The sequence below is a fragment of the Callorhinchus milii genome, unplaced genomic scaffold (assembly GCF_018977255.1).
Source record: "Callorhinchus milii isolate IMCB2004 unplaced genomic scaffold, IMCB_Cmil_1.0 Scaffold1, whole genome shotgun sequence".
Lineage (NCBI taxonomy): Eukaryota > Metazoa > Chordata > Chondrichthyes > Chimaeriformes > Callorhinchidae > Callorhinchus > Callorhinchus milii.
This window is the reverse complement of record NW_024704742.1, coordinates 25,986,609-26,005,738: the sequence shown is the minus strand read 5'-3', so window position 1 is coordinate 26,005,738 and position 19,130 is coordinate 25,986,609. Positions and strand designations below refer to the sequence as shown.

Genomic DNA, 19,130 nt, shown 5'->3' with positions numbered 1-19,130 from the left:
TGTTAACTAGCCACAGTTTTCAACACCGTGTTTATTAACATCATATTAATTAACACGTCGAAAGTCACAATTTTCACTTCAGTTAGGATCGCAAAGTAAGGGCCCACCTTTTATTCTGCTTGGGAGAGAGCTTACATGTGGGGGGGTTCTTTACAGTAAATATGGAATAGCAAATCATGGTTCATTGTGGTGTTCTGTGGTGTGAGTGTGGTGTTAAGCACTCTGAGATGTTGCCCGGCATGAAGGGTTTTATAAATGCAAGTTGTTGTTGTGTGGAGGCAGTGTGGTCTCTGTTTGATAAGAGACTTACTGATTTTTTAAAAAAGCAGAAATATAAACACCAACGTTTTCTTGCTCACTATCTCATTCTGACTTTCTCTTGGAAGCGGCGAATACGGTATTGGTGGAATGCAGTGAAGCCAAGGAGAGCCTGCGTCTGTTGTAAATCAGAATGCAGTAGTGAGACTATCTATCAATAATCTATTAGGCTGAGTGTAGATTGTGTAGAGATTACTGGGCCTGCAGGGAAACTGCTTGGGAAACACGTGCTATGTCATGTAAAGAGTGAACTACCTGCTGAGCTATAATGTTCATGTATTTATAAACTGTTCCAGCTGCTATGACTGAGAACTGTACGCAATTTGAACCTGTGAAGAGAGTTATGCTGAGCACGAGTGCTAAAGAAATATCATAGCCATCAGGTTCCTGTTTACAATGCTGGACCATTAGTGGATGGAGCTGCAGCTTATGAACAAGTAGCTGGTTGAATCCTAGTAGCTGGGTTTGCTGGTCTCTGCTAGGGCTACAGATTAAAATCCCAGGGTTAGGTTAGCAAGGTTAAAATTAGTTGGGTTTACTGGTCGTAGACCCTCTTCAGTCCCCTTTACTAGATATGTGTATGTGTGTGGCTGCCAGGTGGGGAGAGGTCAGGCTCAGCTATGACACCCTTTAGTGGTCTGCTGACACTCACTGCCAAAGGCTCATATATAAACAAACTACTCCTGTAGACCTGTATCATAGCATTAAGAGGCAAAGCACCAGGAACAGATTCATATACCAAAGGGGAAAAATATTTTTTCCACAAAGTGCTCAAAATCTGGCATTTTAGGTTCAACTAACACACAGTCAGTTAAAGGAACAAGCACCACAAAAACTGTGAAGCATGCTTTTTAAAAAATGCAGTCAACTAACAATTTTTATTTACAATGTATAAAAAACAGAACGTGGTGGAGATATATTTAGATCTGTATTTGAAGAGACATTCATGCAGTAGAAACATACAAAAATTGCATTTGTGGAATTTACAATGCTTCATTGGAGTCCTGTGGCTCAGTGGTCAGAGCACTCGCTTTGCAAGTGAGAGACCTGAGTTCAATTCCAGGCAGGGCGAAACCTTGGGCAAGTTTCCTTACTCCACACGTCTAATAATAATCCCTCCAAAACTAAAAACAATAATAAATTGGTCATTTTCAATCTACGACTGTTTGTGGGACATTGCTGTGCGCAATTGGCTGCCGCGTTTGCCCACAAATATACAGTCAATTCACTTTTCAGTGGATTCTGTGAAGCGCTTTGGGACATCCTCCCGACGTGAAAAGCGCTATATCAAATGCAAGGATTATTATTATTATTATAATCTTTAACAATACACAAGCATTAGCAGACTGAATTGGTAGAGGATTTTTAAAAATAAATTGTTGATATTGATTTCAGGGTCTTTTTTAGAGGATTTTTTTTAATGGTAACTTACCATGTTCATCAAGAAGAATATTATCAGGTTTGATGTCCCTAGAACACAAAAGGTAGAAATAGAAACTGATATTATTTTCAATGGAAACCAAACTTCTCAATCCTATCTTTCAATAAACAATGTAGCATTCACTGCGTTACATTCATTTAAATTAACTTATGCGAAACATAGTAATCTAACCTGCGACTTTCACCAAACAAATGGGTAGAACTTAATTATACTTCTGTGTTGCTGCAAAACTTCCAGAGAAGTTGATCATCATTATGTCAGTTACTTCTGAAACTGTACTTCAAATATTTCTGATACAACTTCAAATTTTTCTTTGCTCAATAAAAAACAGAGGCATTAGGGGATATGGGGATAGGGCAGGTAATTAGAGTTAAGTCAAAAGATCAGCCATGATCATATCGAATGGCGGGGCAGGCTCGAGGGGCCGAATGGCCTACTCCTGCTCCTAATTCTTATGTTCTTATGTTCTTAATGCAAAATAAAATCTTCTATTTTTCTTATGTACAGTATTTGTACTCATGTCAAGTGATCCCATAACCTGATGTCAACAACAAAATTGATTGATAATATTACTGTGAGTGCCTGCTTTATAATCATTTATGAATAGCACAAATTACAAGAAACTCAAAACAGGGCCTTGAGGAACTCCCATCAGTTACTGCCTCCTAGACAACACCTTGTCCATTTATTATTCTTTTCTTTTTCTAATACCAAGCCATTTTGTTGTCCAGCCAGTTATTTATTCAAAATCCACATAACTTTTAATCTTTTTCGAAATCGCCGGGACCAAGGCTGTGGCAAATACTTTCTGGAAATCTGTGTTATGGTTTCCTGAAAGCCACTGTGCACTAATTTGACCATCAAAGAATGGATTAAATTCATGAGAGATGAATCATTGTTTCCACAATATTCTCTGTGATCTCATGCGTCTCTGGATAAGCACTGATGGTTTCTCATATCAATGTTAGCGAATGTGCAGGTGGGATGCATGGATACTCTTAAGCATTGTGATGGGTTCCGGCATATGTCAGACCACCCCCCCAAAAAAAATGTTAGCAATACTGACTCATTTCTTGCTTCTTTATTAAACAAATTAATTATACAAGACACTCCTCGGGAACAGTCCTGTGTTTTCGGAACTGCTGAAAATACTGGAACCACGCAGTCCTGCAGATAGCTATCCGAGCCAGACAGATACCGAAAGCACTCGGGTCGACTTGGGTCATGAATCAGGTAGTTTATTATTACATAATATAGTTCACTGAATTATAAATCACATAATACGGTTCAATCATCTGCACCGCCTCTTATAACTCCCTCTCACTCATGCTTTCCTTCCCATGTTCAGCTACTCACAGCCGCAGAGCCTTCTCCACAATCCCGTGCCTACCATATGGCTGGGCAACAGACGTCCTTCATTCTCCTGGCCTAATAGGGCCAGAGACCTCCTTCCCGCAGCCCAAGAGACAGAGTCGCCTGAGGATTTAGTCAGCGCTATTACATGGCCCAAGCTCGGCTCCAATTCTTTCCACTGCAAAACCCTTTCTGAAGTGATTTCACGCTTTTGTTGGTCACCACATTGCGAGACAGTCTGTTACAATACTAACCAGATGCTCATTGATTTCCTCACTCATTTCTTTAAATCTCTCATTCAGATATTTAATAATTTGTGTTCCTCTATAATATACAAATATGTAATTTTATACAGACAGGAGTTAGTGCTATATGAGGAATTAATTTATTCTTACTCATTACTGACTTCCTATGAGATAATACTGCAAAGCTTCTCTCTTAAATGAACTATCTAATCTGTAGCATGCCACCTATTTCATGCAAAATAAAGTGTTGATGCCTCTTCACTCTTTGTCCTCTTTCTTCACTGAATGCTTCATTTATTCTGAACCAACAAATGATTTCCATTTTTAACTATTTTTTGATTCCTATTGCAGGGAAACTTCATTAGAGTGCAGTCAGCTGTTTCCAATGTCTTACAATGTCAAAGTGCAAGAATAATGGCCAACATCTGGATTGTCAGGTCACTGTTGACTTCACTTTCTCCCTGAAGTGATGTCGACAATGCTTCCTGGGCATAACTTGCAAAGCTGAAGAAGTGAGAAGACAACCGGTTTGTGTCAGAAGCCTAATATCTTTCAAAATAATCGTTCTTCGAATTTACAATATTCTTGATCACTCGGTCATGTAGATAGCTCCACTTTTTTGCGTTTTTTTGTGGTTATGCATGGGAAGATACAGACGGTCCCAATGTCATTAATAAATAATAATAATGATCCTTACATTTGGTATAGTGCCTTTCACCTTGGAAGGACGATCTCAAAACACTTCACAGGATATTCTGTAAAGTGGAGAGACTATGTTTTGTGGGTGAACTGGTCTTGTCTCGAAAAGGTTTTTACCTTTCATCTGTCCTCTTAGTCCCAAGTGCCAGTTCCAACACAAATGACCCTACTGTCATCCTCAGGGAGCCAAAGTCTGATCATCCAACAATCAATATTAATATTAATAATATCAATAATAATAACAATAATCCGTACGTATGATGTAGAGCCTGTTATGTTAGGAGGATTTCTCAAAACACTTCACTTCTGTGAGGAAAAAATCACAGGATATTTTCTCATATAATTTAAAAAAAGCATAAAGCCCAGTTAATTATCTTTTGTGACATAAAATAAAACAAAATTGTAACCAAACTCTAGCCGCGAAGTCCAGTTTTAGACGCTTAATCCATTTTTTTGATCAGGCTGAGTGAGTATTTCACACAAAATTAGTTTTGCACAAAAGGCCTCACAACACTAAAAGCACATTTCTTTTGTGAGTTATTTTCCCAATCTACAGCACTTCTACCACCTGCTGTTGTTTCTACTCTGTTGCAGCTGTTATGTCACGTAAGATTCTTCTGCATGACTTAACAGGTCTATTTTCTACAATCTACTCAACTTATGTCCACCACAGCTAAAGTTACACCAGGCTTACACGCAATTGCCATGAAAACTAGCTTTAAGGTGGGAGGGAATGTCTGATTTCATAGATAAGGTAATGAAAGAATAGCACATTATGGTATTCCTCTTACTACAGAATTGCATCTCCATACACAATTGATACACTTTATACTTAGTTCATTAAAATAGCACTAGCAAATGCAACCCTCTTCTGATTTAGCTGATGAAAGAGTTTTTTGGGGGGAGGAGGGTCTCTAAAAATCGATGAAGAATTACGCTGTTTGGAATGAGGGAATGCAGTTATACTCTTGCTCTGAAACAATCCAACAATTTTAAACTTAATAGTGGAAGGCAACATCAATTCCCAATATATAGTGTTGGCCCATAAATTACACAGTCAATCACTTTACACTATAACCTGTGAAGTGCTTGGAGACGTTTTAATGATGTGATAAGGCTCTATATCAAATGCAAGGAATATTATTATTATTATTATTATTATTATTATTATTAGGTAGGTAGGTAGGTAGGTACGTATTTGGATTTTGGTGGAAGCCACATCCCACGTTTCGGATTTTCCTCTTTTTTGATCAGGTAAACCACAAAAGTAGGGTCTAAACATTTAAAATTATGCACCTATAGCCAATCCTGTAAGGACATAGAGCCCATTTGAGAAGTTTCCATCACGGAAATCTCTAGGGAAACTTCTTAGAAAAAAATTCCTGTCAATCAAAAATATCATGTGACATCCCACAGTTCAGTTAAGTTGCAAATACAGCCATTCCTTTGCGACCATTGACAGAACTCTGAAAGCCACTGAGCAACATCCACTTGCAATAAGTGAAGACCTGCGCAGTGTCCAGCTCTCAGCTTTTAAAGCATTCTAATTCATAAAGATCTACAGCTTTTGGTTTGCGGCAGGGACAGACCTTCTGCCAGTGGCTAACCTGGCGAGTGGGAGAGCTTCTGAATTCGGCAGATTGGAACCAATGCTGATAACCAGGGGGCTACTGTCTTAGACTGGAGCTGCAGCACCTCCCTCACTATATACAAGTAATTTGTTGCTATAGGAAAGACCAAGCGAGTGTGAAAGACAGTGTGCAAGAGACAGAGGGAGGAAAGACTCACAAAGGAAAGTTGACAAGAGGAAGACAGACAGAGTGACAGACACAGAGGCAGAGTGAGAAACGCAGAGACAACAAACTCACAGGGAGAAGGCACAGGGATACAGAGCAGACAGAGACAGAAAGTGAAGGAGAGCAAGGCAGAAAGAGAAATAGAGACAAACAGGAGACAGAAGCTCATTTGAAAACATCACGTATACTTATTCTTGATGCCAAAAGCTTGCTCCTACAGACCTTAGGACCTTACAGCTCCTAAATTCCTCTCCTTCCCTATTGCCAATCCTGGGATGGATTGCCTCACTAGTTACACATCAAATTTTAAACATTGGTTAACTTTACAATACAAAACAGGAAAATGAAAACAATGCTCCAAGTAGAAGATCAGCAGTTGACAGACACACAATGGGTGAACAAAAGTGATCAAAACAACATAAAACTGCATAAACAGTTTAATGTATTCACCATTCTTTGTATCACCATCAAAAGTGATCGCTGTGGAATTTAATAATACCTTAGACGATTTGATCCAAAAGAAGTAACACTGTTGCCAAGTAGGTTAGTTTCAGGCAGTACATTATATGCTCAAAGGAACTTCAAGTTATCTGAATTGGAATTATATAACTTGTAAAGCACTATTCTGTTCATTTTAAATAATTACCTAACTATCTCTAATCTATATATTTGGAAAGATGTATTTAAAAAAGAATAGCTCAATGAAGAACCGCTTTAAAAGCCCACAAGTAATATCTGTCTGCCGAAGCCTCTCAGTTATTCATGTAATTCACAAATATGTTGTAACGTAATGCTCGTTTTCCATGGAGACCAGGGGTATGTTGGATTTCTTTCAATGAATATCTGCTTAAGAGAGAGGAAAAAATCCTATAATACTGTTTACTTTCCCCAGCGGTATTAAGCTGGCAGAGTTGTCTGCATTTGGCTCCAAAGTTAGCAGATAAACAACTCGTGGATTTTAATTGAGGCTGATCACAAATGTTCTCACCCTTGTTTAAAATGTATGTGTATCTTGATACATAACATAACAAACAGGAGCAGAAGTAGGCCATTCGGCCCTTCGAGCCTGCCCCGCCATTCAATCGTGGCTCATCTTCTAATCTAACTCCAGCTAATAACCTGACCCTGCCTTATCCCCATATACCTTAATCCCTTTTGCAATAAGAAATCTATCTATCTCAGTCTTGAATATGTTCAAGGACTGAGCGTCAACAGCACTTTGGGGTAGTGAGTTCCATACATTCACCACCCTTTGAGTGAAGAAGTTCTTCCTCAACTCAGTCTGAAAGGGCTGGCCTCTGATTTTAACGTTGTGACCCCCTGGTTTTATTTTCTCCAACCAGGGGAAACAATCTCCCACTATCTACTCTATCATGCCCTTTGATGATCTTACAGGTTTCCATAAGATCCCCTCTAATTCTTCTATATTCTAGAGAATATAGGCCCAAATTGGTCAGCCTTTCCTCATAACTCATACCCTTCATCCCTGGTACTAACCTAGTAAATCTACGCTGCACCCCCTCCAAGGCAAGTACATCCTTCCTTAAATAAGGAGACCAAAACTGCACACAGTATTCCAGGTGTGGTCTCACCAGGGCCCTATACAGTTGCAGCAAGACTTCCCTACTCTTATACTCTAATCCTTTCATAATGAATGCTAACATCCCATTAGCCTTCCTAATTGCTGCTGCACCTGTAGACTAACTTTCTGTGATTGGTGTACAAGGGCACCCAAGTCCCTCTGGACGCTGACACATTCCAATCTCTCCCCTTCTAAAAAATAACCCGCTCTACTGTTTTTGCTACCTAGGTGGATGACTTCATACTTCCCTACATTATACTTCATCTGCCACCTACCTGCCCAATCACCTAACCTATCTATGTTACGCTGCATTTTTTTAATGTCGTCCTCTGTGTTGACACTTCCTCCTAGTTTTGTGTCATCTGCGAATTTAGATATATTAACTTCGATGTCCTTATCTAGATTGTTGTTAACTTCGATGTCCTCATCTAGATCGTTGGATACAACTCCATTTGGTAGCAACCACCAGCCACACAAGACTGACTGCTTTCCTCTGAGGCCATGCCATCCAAGCTCCATAAATATGTTCGATAGGAGACCATCCAACTTATTTTTGACATGAAGATTTAGATGTTACAATAATAATCCTTGCATTTGATATAGTGTCTTATCACATCTTTGAGACATCTCAAAGCGCTTCACAGAATATACTGTAAAGTGAATTGATTGTATGTTTTGTGGGCGAATGGCACCAGCCAATTACGCACAGCAATGTCCCACAAACAGTCATGGATTGAAACTAGACAGATAAACGGCAGGGATGTGCAGAAAAGGCAGGTAAATGGGACTGAATGAATTGTCCTTTCACAGTCAGCAAATACATAATGGACTAAATGGCCTTATTCTGTGCTGTAAATTTCTATGGTTCTAAGTTAACATTACATTTTCTGATCATATCTTTGAAGGAACCTCAATGTTATATGAAAGCAATTCAGCAAAAACTGTGCTCACTTATAGGTCTCTCCTCTACCTTGTCTATTCCAGTAAAAATAAGACAGCTCTCAATTTTCAACCGTAGATACCAAATAGTCAAAATCATTCAGTGAACTTAAAACAGATACAACTTTCCAGGAAATTCCTATCTTTGGGTTGACAAACCATTTTTCCGAATGACCATTTTGATGGTTTAAAAAGCTGTCCCAAAGGTGTATTTTGTCCACACGTGGTGTAAGTGGCCAGCTGTTTGATTTTTGTAACATCTGTTGCGGATACATCAAACTGTAATTTAGAGGGAACAAAGTTTGTTTATTGCTTGATCATACACTACATCACTATACATTTGCAATGGTAACATTGATATTTGGTATCTGTGCTTGCCTTGAAAATGATTCAAGCTGCTGGTTTTAATTAGTTTACATAATAGTAATCTTTGCATTTGGTATACTACAGTCAGGAGGCTGTCTCACAGTGCTTCACAGGATTTACAGTGAAGTGGAGTGACTGTGTATTTGTAGGTGAACATAGCAGCCCATTTGTCCCACAAACAGCCATGAAATGAATGACCAACTTTATTTGGGGGATTGCTGGCGAGGACACCACGAGAAACTCTCTTCTCTTTTCGAGTAGTGCTAGGAGATTTTTACCATCCATCTGAACAGGCAGATGAGCTGTTTAACATCTCATCCAAAGAACAGCACCTCTGACAAAATACAGCATACACCCAGAACTGCATTGGAGTGTCAGTCGAGACTACAAGGGTTCAGGGGTAATAAGCTTCTGACTTAAAGCGAGGATGCTCCAACTGAGCCAAGCTGACAAATGATCTTCTTGGTTTAACCAGGATGTTATAGGAATTAGCCTTTCAATGGCATACCTGTTGCCACTTCAATATAATTGTAAATACATTGACAAATGTAACTAATTATTATTTCTTCTTTGGAAGCTCCTCAAGCTGGGTAGGTAAAGGTACTCTTGACACAGTTCTAAGCCATATAGACCAGAATGTTAAGAACTATAACCATAACATAGTTAACTTCACAGTGAATAAATAAGTAAAAATAATTATTTTCCACTTCTGGTCCATTATTTTATCTGCCAACTTCTCTAACCAAATTCTATATGCTAAGTCACATATGCAAGAAATTTGTTTTACTTGCAGTCCAACATCATTATCCTTAACTGGAGCATCATCACAAGCAAAATGTCCCAAGATGTGATCACAACCCATACTGCATTTTGCGCCCTAAGATTGGATAGAGTCCCTGATTCTGCGAGCACAGATGCACAGAGATCATTTTATTGCGGTCATTTATCTGGAAATAAGAGTGCAGCTTTTTTTTTTAGAATTTTAGATTTGATTCCAACAATATTACAATCCCCTCCAGTAACACTTATTTCCATAATGCTGTATAATGCATGTTTTCATTTATTATTAAGTTAACCACGACACAGTTTCTGATTCCAATTCTTATATTATAAAATAAAATGTAATTTTTTGACTGGTCTTTGCACAGTATAGCCATGAAATGACAGTAGCAACACTGCATTCACCTATAAGTGCACTGTACTTCATGTTAAATTCCTGTGAAGCACTTTGAGATGGTTCAAAGACATTACAAGGCACTATATCATGTGTAAGGATTATTACTATAATATATCATAATCTAAGTGAAATTGAAATTGATGTGAGGAAAGAGAACGAGCAAAATCTATGCTGATTTTACTCTGCAAAATGTGCACGTACCCTATTTTCTGTTTTCCAAAACTATAAAATTGCTTTCTGAATAAATAAAAGGCAAGAAAGATATCTATAAGTCAGTTGTATCCGTAAACTTTACCATAGTCATTTAGAACTGAAACATTCACATTTAAGGGAACTGACGAAAGGCTTTTAACAACAGAAGGTGAAAATAAAATACAAAATATTACTGGGCCTCTAAAATACTATCAAAATTGATTTGCACGTAGAAATAAAAGTGTACTATTTTCTAGCATAACTGTCTATACACAGTTTAAATCAAGAGGCTCTCAACCAATTTGGAGAAAAGGGATCTACATGGTATAACTATGCTGCAGAATAATACAGAAGTAGCCAAGTCATACACAATTCAGTTGGTATAACAATGATTTTGATTTTTGGCCTCTATTGTCAGTGTAACTCAGTATTAATAATAATAATGCTTTCATTTGATAGTGTGCTTTTCACATCAGTAGGACACCTCAAAACACTTCACAGGACTTTACATCTCAACTGAAGACCCCCCCTCCCCAGCACAGCACTGGAGTGTCAGCCTAGGCTCCATGAGTTCACAAGATCGGGAGATTGGTTTGGTTGAAGAAGGCCCTTTGGCCCATCCAATCTCATCCTTCTAGAACACCAGTCCTACTGTCCCCTCATTACAGCATTAAGCAGTTTTTTAAATGAGTCCTAGCCTCAAACCCCTTTTCCTGCTAATTTGTTCCAATCATTAATTACCTACTGAGTAACAAATACTTCCTGGTATCTGTCCTGAAATCACTCTTTACAATTCTAAACCTTTGTCACAGGCTCAAGTTCAAAAGAGGGAAGATGAAGAAACAGTCCAGATTGAATTACTTAAACAAGAGAGCAGTATTTTGCTGGAATAGATTACCCATGAGGTAAAGGAGGCTGACTGAGCCAGAACATTCATAAGGGAATTAGATAGCAATTTGGCTATTTGAGGGGACTACAAGGAGTCAAAACATCTGTACATACTTGTTTAATGTCAGGATGTACAAAGTTCAAAATCAAACAATTGATTGCAAACATTTCAGAACTATCCTTAATAAGCATCAATGTCACAGGTTTAAAATTTGCAATTGCAAAATGGAAATTGACCTAAAAACTTTTCGCAGTTGAGCCAATGGTTATCATGACAATTTTGTCCCTCAAAGATAACTGTTAGGGATGAGCATCCAGAACCTTGGGTTTATATTCAGATTTCAACTATGAATTATCTGGATTAAAAAAAAATCTTTAAAAGGGAAATGTAAAAAGGTTGTGGTCAAAGACGGATGCCAGGCATGACAAATGCTTGGACAGATGGTACCTTGAACTGCGAGGGAAATTGCATTCCCTAGATGTGGAGACCAAATAAACTGCCAGGAAAAATCAAATACCAAAGAGCCATTTGGAACTTAAATAGCGGTAAGATGTGTTAGACACACTGCCAGTGGATTCCAACAAATTGGATAAATCAGATGGAAAAATGGACACAAAATGGAAATCATATCTTTGCCTCCCCTTTAATTACTTGTTCCTCATCACCAATAACCTGCAAAACTGGAAGTTGCAATACATTTTTGTGCAATATGTCTGAGAAGCTCACCGATTTTCACTGGTACTGTTGAAGGAGGGTAGCTGGCTCAAACAGAAAGCAAGCTGCTGCTTGATGGTATAGCTCAAAGTAGCATGTGAACCTGGCAGCTTGGCCTCAGAGAGACACAAATTTATGGATTTGATGGAAACATTTCTACACTTAAAATAAATCATTGTAAGTGTAACATGTTTGTTTCTTCTAAATGAGCTTTGTTCATGCTTACACCAAATTTGGCAGCCATAAGGGAACACCGGTCTTAACTTAGACCAAAGGGATGGAATTTCCAGGGTAAAATTAAGATGGCCCATCAATCATCAGTTAATGTACTCAAATTAATATTTTGACAGTCCTACTGCTTTTTTTACACTAAAAACTGGCCTGTGGAATTTCTTACATTATTACAAATGGAAATGCACTACCTCACTCTAAAACTTAGATCATTAACTCCTGTGACAACTCGATGGAATTTTCCCCACAATGTTCTTAAGACTGTCTCATTTGTACTTCAAAGGATTTAAATTGGGCCATAATTTAGATTGAATAAGATTCAAATTCAGCTTGGAGCTCATTCCAAGCTAACAGGGTTGTAACGATGGAAAGATTTTGCAAGATTCGTGTTCATCAATAAAATATGCTAAAAGAACATACAGATGGCCAGTATACAATAGCATTATTAGATTGCCAAATAGTAGCTCTGAGAACTAAAGTCAGCAAAGTAACAAATTGCAGGCTGGAAGGAAAGGTAGCTGTATGATTCACAGGTTGTATGAAAAAGCAAACATTGTGTCATTGATTTAGATTGTTTATTCTAAATCCCAGTGCCCCTGCTTCTCAGCAACGTGTTCCATTTGTACTACAGTGCTGAAATGGACATGTGTGTTAGCATGGCTCGGTGGTAGCATTCTCCCCTCTGAGTCAGAAGGTTGTGGGTTCAAGCCCCACTTTGGGACTTGGGATTGCATAGTCTAAGATGACACTCCAATGTAGTGCTGGTGGGAGGTGTTGCATTGTTAGAGGTGCCGTCCTTCAGATGGGAAGTTAAACTGAGGTCCCGTTTCACTGTTCAGGTGGACGTTTACGATCCCATATTCGAAAGAGAAGGGAGTTTCCCCCAGGGTCCTGGCCAACAATCTCCCAAATAAAATTGCTCATTCACTCCATGGCTATTTGTCGGTCATTGCTGTGTGCAAACTGGCTGCTGCGTTTTGCCCACAAAAGTACATTCAATCCACTTTGTAGTTTATGCTGTGAAGAGGTTTGAGACATCTTGATGATGTGATAAGGCATATCAAATGCAAGGATTATTTTTATTAGTATGTTCCCTTGTTGGCTAAAGTAACAATGTATACAGTGGTCATATTTTAACACCAAAGATTTCAGGTAGTAAAGTGTCATACAATTTAGTTTCTTTCAATCTGCAAACCTTAGAAAGGGATGTTATCACCTTTAATGAGATTTCAGGCAGCCTGAATTTTTGGATCAGTTCAAAACATTCTGGAAAACTGTGCCATAGTTATGCCTCTACCAATTTTCACTGCAGCAGATCTGGGAAGGGAAGGAGGGAATAAATTATATTTTGCAGGGAGGCAAAACGTGCAAAGCGTATTATATCCTCATGTACCCATGACAATCCTCTTATTGGTGAATGAAATTCCAATCTGTGAAGTGTGCTAAAGTGAGGATAGTAAATCTCACGCTTCAATATGAGTCAATGAGGAAGCTTGGTCAATGAACAGATTTTCACATGAGTCAGTGAGGCTTTTAAACTTGTCCAAGTATTGTCCTTTAGCTGTTGAATATGGAATTTTATAAAAATAATATTCCTTGCATTTAATATATGTATATATATGTCAGGAGGTCATTTCAAAGTGATCCACAGGATTTACTCTTGGGGGTAGGTGAATGTGGCAGGATGTGTATTTTGTAGGTGAATGTGGCAGCTAACTTGCATAGAAATGCCTCACAAATAGCCATGAAGTAAGATGTTTAACTGCAGAATGGAAGAATGTCAAATTCAGGAAGTATGAATGTTCCCAACTGGCATCCAACTGCCAGTGAAATGCTTAAAAAACTAGAAAAGAGAGCGCTTCTCTAATATAAAAACCTAAACTTGGTGCCTTATGAGATTTATTTAAAAAAATGTAATTGTAAAGTTGAATGTGTGTAAATAAGGAAGCACAATCTCTCTGAGGCAATGATCTCATCACCCAAAGCCAAATTACCAAATCACATTGGTTTGACTGCGATTATACTATATTTCTTGAGTTCCTGCAAAACCCCAAAGAACTTTCCCGTGTTTTGCACCATACCTCTTACCCCTGCCCTCCACCCCTCCTGAGCCCAACCCTCAGCTCAGGTGAAAAGCCATGACTGTCCATGCCTTAGAACGTCCACCCAACAGGAAAGGCACTATACTATACACATGTAAGTTGTTGTTTTGAATTGGAGCGCTGGGATTCTCCCCTCTACTCAAGATGCAATCTTCTGCTGACACTTACTGTCTTGGTTCACAAATGATAAACAGCCACTTGAGTGATATTAGAGAGATGACCAGTATCCAGGACATTCTTGAATATGAATTAGCAACATCGGGAAAAGGGAGAAATAAAATAACCTCAATTTACAACGCTAATCTAAACTGAAGTAAACAGATAAATGGGAAGTTAAAGAACAACAAAAAATTTTCATTTGTATACTGCCTTTTATGTCAAGGGAATGTCACAAGATACTATTAAACAGGCAGTGAGATTTCCTCATCTTGCTTTCAGCCAAGTTCATAACATTTAAGATCTAAACTGCTATTCCCAAACATGTTACATGAGAGATAGAGAAATTCCCCCTGCTTTTAGATTTACTCTGTTGATGCAGTGGTTCAGAGCATCCAGAATCTGACAAGGTATTACATTCAGTCTTAACTTCAAACTGTTTCTGTGGTTCTCAAAAAAACTTACCGGTTATCAGTTTCAAATCATCCAGAATTTGGCAAATCCAGCCTCAATTTTGAAATTGATTTTCTGTAAGTTTTTTTTTAAAAGAACTAAAATACTTCAAAATAGAGTAAATGTAGAGCCAGGTGGAATTTCTACCCATATGTTAAGAAACTGAATTTGAATCTACTATTTCAGCGAAAGAGTAGCAAATGTACGGAACAGGCACCCTCGGGAAACAGTGGAAGCAGAAAGTGTTGATTCTTTCAAAAGCAAAGAAATAATAATCCTTGCATTTTATATAGTGCCTTATTATGTCTTTGAGATGTCTCAAGCAGATAGATTTATTTTAAGAAATAATATTGGGGGATACAGTATATAGTTTGGGACATGACGTGTGCATGTGACTGCCAGCATGGTAGAAGGCGAACTGGATGGACCTTGGTCTTCTTTCGTCTAGCAATTCTTAGGTTCTTATGTACTACTCTGCCCTCCTTCTGAATAACAGTCCCACCCAAATCACACCCAATGTTGAATCACAATGCATGTTGAATATCAAATTAACACAGATCATTTTTGAGTGCCAACAAATGGTCTTTCCAGGGGTACTAGCCTAAATATAATAATAATAATTCTATGCATTTGATATAACATCTTTCTTGTCAGGAGGCCATCTCAAAGCACTTTTACGGAATATCCTGTCAAGTATAGTGACTGGGTGTTTTGTAAGTGAGCAACAACAAAATGACATTTGGTTAGCACCGTTCATGTCAGGAGGACATTCCAAGAAGGATTCTGGGGATACTATCCTGCTGAATCCAAGTTAGATCAGTATCCCATAAATAGTCCCAGAGAAGACCCTCTCCTCGCTTGCAAGCTGCAATCAGAGCATCAGAGAAATCTTCGGGCATGACTTTGAGACTGGAAGAGACATGATTATTCAGAAGTGGGGAAAGGCGATTTTTTAAATTAAATTGCCATTCTCTTAATAAGGCATTGAATGGCTTTTAGTATTATTGCAACTTCAGCTTTTTATAATTTTAATTGCTGAAAATTCAAAGGCTTTTATCTTTAACTTTCTTTTCTTCTTTCTCTTTGAATTTTTATTCAGATTTTATTGTTAATATCTTCCGAAATCTTATCTCTCCTCGAGCCATCCCAATTCTTTTTGCTAGTTAACAAGCGGATGGTGCACTGTTTGATTTCGTATTCATTAGTTCAATTTCAATAGAGCTCCACACCTCAAACAATTTTTCACATGATTTGACCCACTGCCCTGTAATTTAATGTTAAAGATGATGACTAAAATTACAACTAAAAAAGCAATGAGAAGGAAGCCAAGGAACCCATGGGTGGACAGATCATGTGTAAAAAATAATCCTTGCATTTAATATAGTGCTTTTCACATTGGGAAATTTGCAACTTGCGCACCTCATTGACTCATAAATACCCATAAAGTGAATGTCCAATTTCTATCTGGGAGATTATTTTCCAAGTTGCCGGGAGAAACTCCTTTCTCTTTTTGAAAAGTCCCACCTGAATAAGCCGATGGGACCTTGGTTAATGTCTCATTTGTATGATGACACCTCCAGCAATGCAGCAGGTGAGCTATGCTATCACCTACCAACTGAGCCAGGCCAACACCTACCATTTGAGCCAGAGAGGCTGTTTTATGCTGAATGTAATGAATACAATGCAATTGTAGATGACAGAACAACTCCACATGACTCCATTAAGTGGTATACTAGCAGAACTAATTTTTGGATCAATTTTTTTGTCCCAACACAGAAGTATTGTAGCATGTATCATGCTGTGAAACATTTAAAACACTACTGTAAAATTAGCAGAACGGAAGTAAAACTACATTTTAATAATACAAGAGTTGATGGCTGTATAAATAGTAGTTCTGGGCTTTCTTCACTATTTTTATGAGGATTCAATGACTAAATGCCAATACTTGGGCCATCCAGACCTATGTTAATCACCAGAAAGGGAATAGATGGTGGAAAGCAATCTTTCATGTTCCAGGGCTCTACTTTGAATCCACGAGTCCAATTAGCTTGACAAGATATTGATGGTTTCATGGCCATTTGTGGTACATTCCAGTGTGCATATTGGCTATTACGATTGCCTACAAAATACACAGTTACTACACTTCAGAGTAAAAATTCTTTGAAATGCTTTGAGATGCCCTCTTCTCGTGAAAAGGCCTATATCAAATTCAACAATTATTACTTTATTTTTGCATATTTCTGGGTCTCTCTGTGTTCTGGAATAAAGATGAAGATATACAAACCCGAACAATTGCAAATATGTGCTGTATATATTCATTTACAGTCTCTTTCCTCCTAATCCATTGCCCTCAGTTCCCTTTTTGATGAGGTCTGTTTGAAATAGATCCCCAGAGGATTAATCCATACTTTATCAGGTCTGTCTATACTCATATTCTGTTATAATAGTCTAAAATCCACCATGACCCCTCCCTGAAGAATTGCTTCAATGTTCTGCACATTCTAATTAAGCTCACTGTCATAAATTTTTTTGTGAAAAAAAATTGTCTCTTGAATTTAACATTCGATTGTTCAAAGCTCTGCACAAGACACAGCAGGTAAGAAGATAATTGATTTTAGCTTTCGCCCACAACAATTTTTGAAATTATCCCTGAATAATTCCCTGAATAATTTCCAGGGCTTGATCTAATTTTGATGTAGATAGATGATCAACTTACTTCTAAGTATGATGAATGGAGACTAATCTGAATACCCAAATGATTTCTTGGGCACTAGTCCTATCGGAGATGCTCTGAGTTGATGAAAATAGGGTTTGATTTACACAAGAGGTCTGCTCTACTGCATACATAGCATTCTTTTCAATTCGGCTTTGGTTATCTGTGGTTGAGCCTAAAAGATCGATAAATAACCCTAAATAGGTGTAATTTTTGTCCACCAAGCCTCTCAGAAACCTTGAAAAGCCTCATAGGCACAAACAAAACAATGATTTCCTATGTTCCTATGCAATCTGTAAATCTGTGTTTCAGCCTGGCTCAGTTGGTAGTATTCTTGACCCTGAGGCAGCAGGATATGAGTTTAAGCCCCGTAATAATACAATAATAATCCTTGCATTTGATATATTCTGTAAAATGAATTAACCTTATATATTTTTNGTGGGTGAAAGGCGGCAGCCAATTGTGCACAGCAGTGTCCCACAAACAGTCGTTTGAGTGAGTGACCAAATTATTATTTTTTACCACCGGAAAATGATCCCCCAATTGACTAACAACTGGGTTCTTACATACTGCTAGGTGAACAGACGTGTGTGGAGTAAGGAAACTTGTCGCCACACGCAAGAATCGAACCCAGGTCTACTCGCTTGTTCTAACCAACATGATACAGGACTCAATATGTCATGATTGAAACTTTTGTAGTCTACTCTTGGCTAACATTCCAATGCAATACTGGAGATGTGCTGAATTATTTGAGGTGCCATTTTGGGATGAGACCTCAAACCGAGATTCCCATTTGGCTGTTCAGGTTGATGTTGATCTGTGACCTGAATCCTATGACACTAGTCTAAAAGAGAAGGGAGTTTCTCCTGATATCTTGGTCAATAAGCCCACAAATAAATTGGTCATTCATTTTATGGATAGCTGTTTATGGAACATTGCTTTGCAAATTCGCTTGAGTGTTCACCTACAAAGAAAAGCAGTAATCCTGTGAGGTTCTTTGAGATGTCCTCCTGACATGAAAAGTGGTATATTTCTGTGTGCTTTGCCCACAAAATATACAGTCAATTCACTTTACAGTATATTCTGTAAACCGCTTTGAGATGTCTCGAAAACGTGATGAGACTCTTTTTCAAATGCAAGGATTATTATTTATTAGACTCCAACTACAAATCCCCACAAACAAAAGCATTAAATCTATATTTATATTAGACATAAGGATTCTGCATACATTTTGTTTTGCAACTCTTTTTGCTTCTCTTTTGGTGCCTGAGATTTTGCTCACTCTCTTCGGTTTCTTACATTGCCTTTTGTTGCACTTCATTGTTATTTCATTTCCTTGTGTTTCCTTCATTACTGTTTCATTTTCACTCAATGTCGGTGGCTCAAGGGTCAAAGATGGGATCCTCTCTGGGATCTTTTCTATCCTCCTGTGTAATAGTGAAGACATCTCAACAAGAGAACAGATTCATTCTGTGATTTCACTCAAGTAATATGAGGCAGGATTTGCTTGAAATGAACCTACAAAATTACAGTTATTTTCTTTGCAGTTGAAATGTGTGAGTTCTGAATAACAAGCCTCCTGCTACAAGCTCTTAGACCCAGAAGCTAATCAAACACACTGAGGGGTTCTTTACGGAGATTGTAGTTTAGGCAGATTATTGGGCAGTGAGGAATTTCACTGTACAGCTGGGTATTTTCTGCCTAGGGAGGGAGGTAGAGAGTGGAGCTTGATCCTGACAAAGGGTGCCCAAAATAGTGAAGCAT

General features: G+C 38.2%; 1 protein-coding gene across 2 annotated transcripts in view; it reads right to left on the bottom strand.

Annotated features, from left to right (window-relative positions):
- LOC103181108 (serine/threonine-protein kinase 32B) overlaps nucleotides 1–19,130 on the bottom strand; it is a 151,093-nt gene that overhangs the window by 35,948 nt on the left and 96,015 nt on the right. For both annotated transcript variants that reach the window (XM_042341188.1, XM_042341186.1), the window contains exon 5: nucleotides 1,751–1,788. In XM_042341188.1, coding sequence (XP_042197122.1) covers nucleotides 1,751–1,788 — 38 coding nt within the window. The remainder of the gene's footprint in view (nucleotides 1–1,750; nucleotides 1,789–19,130) is intronic.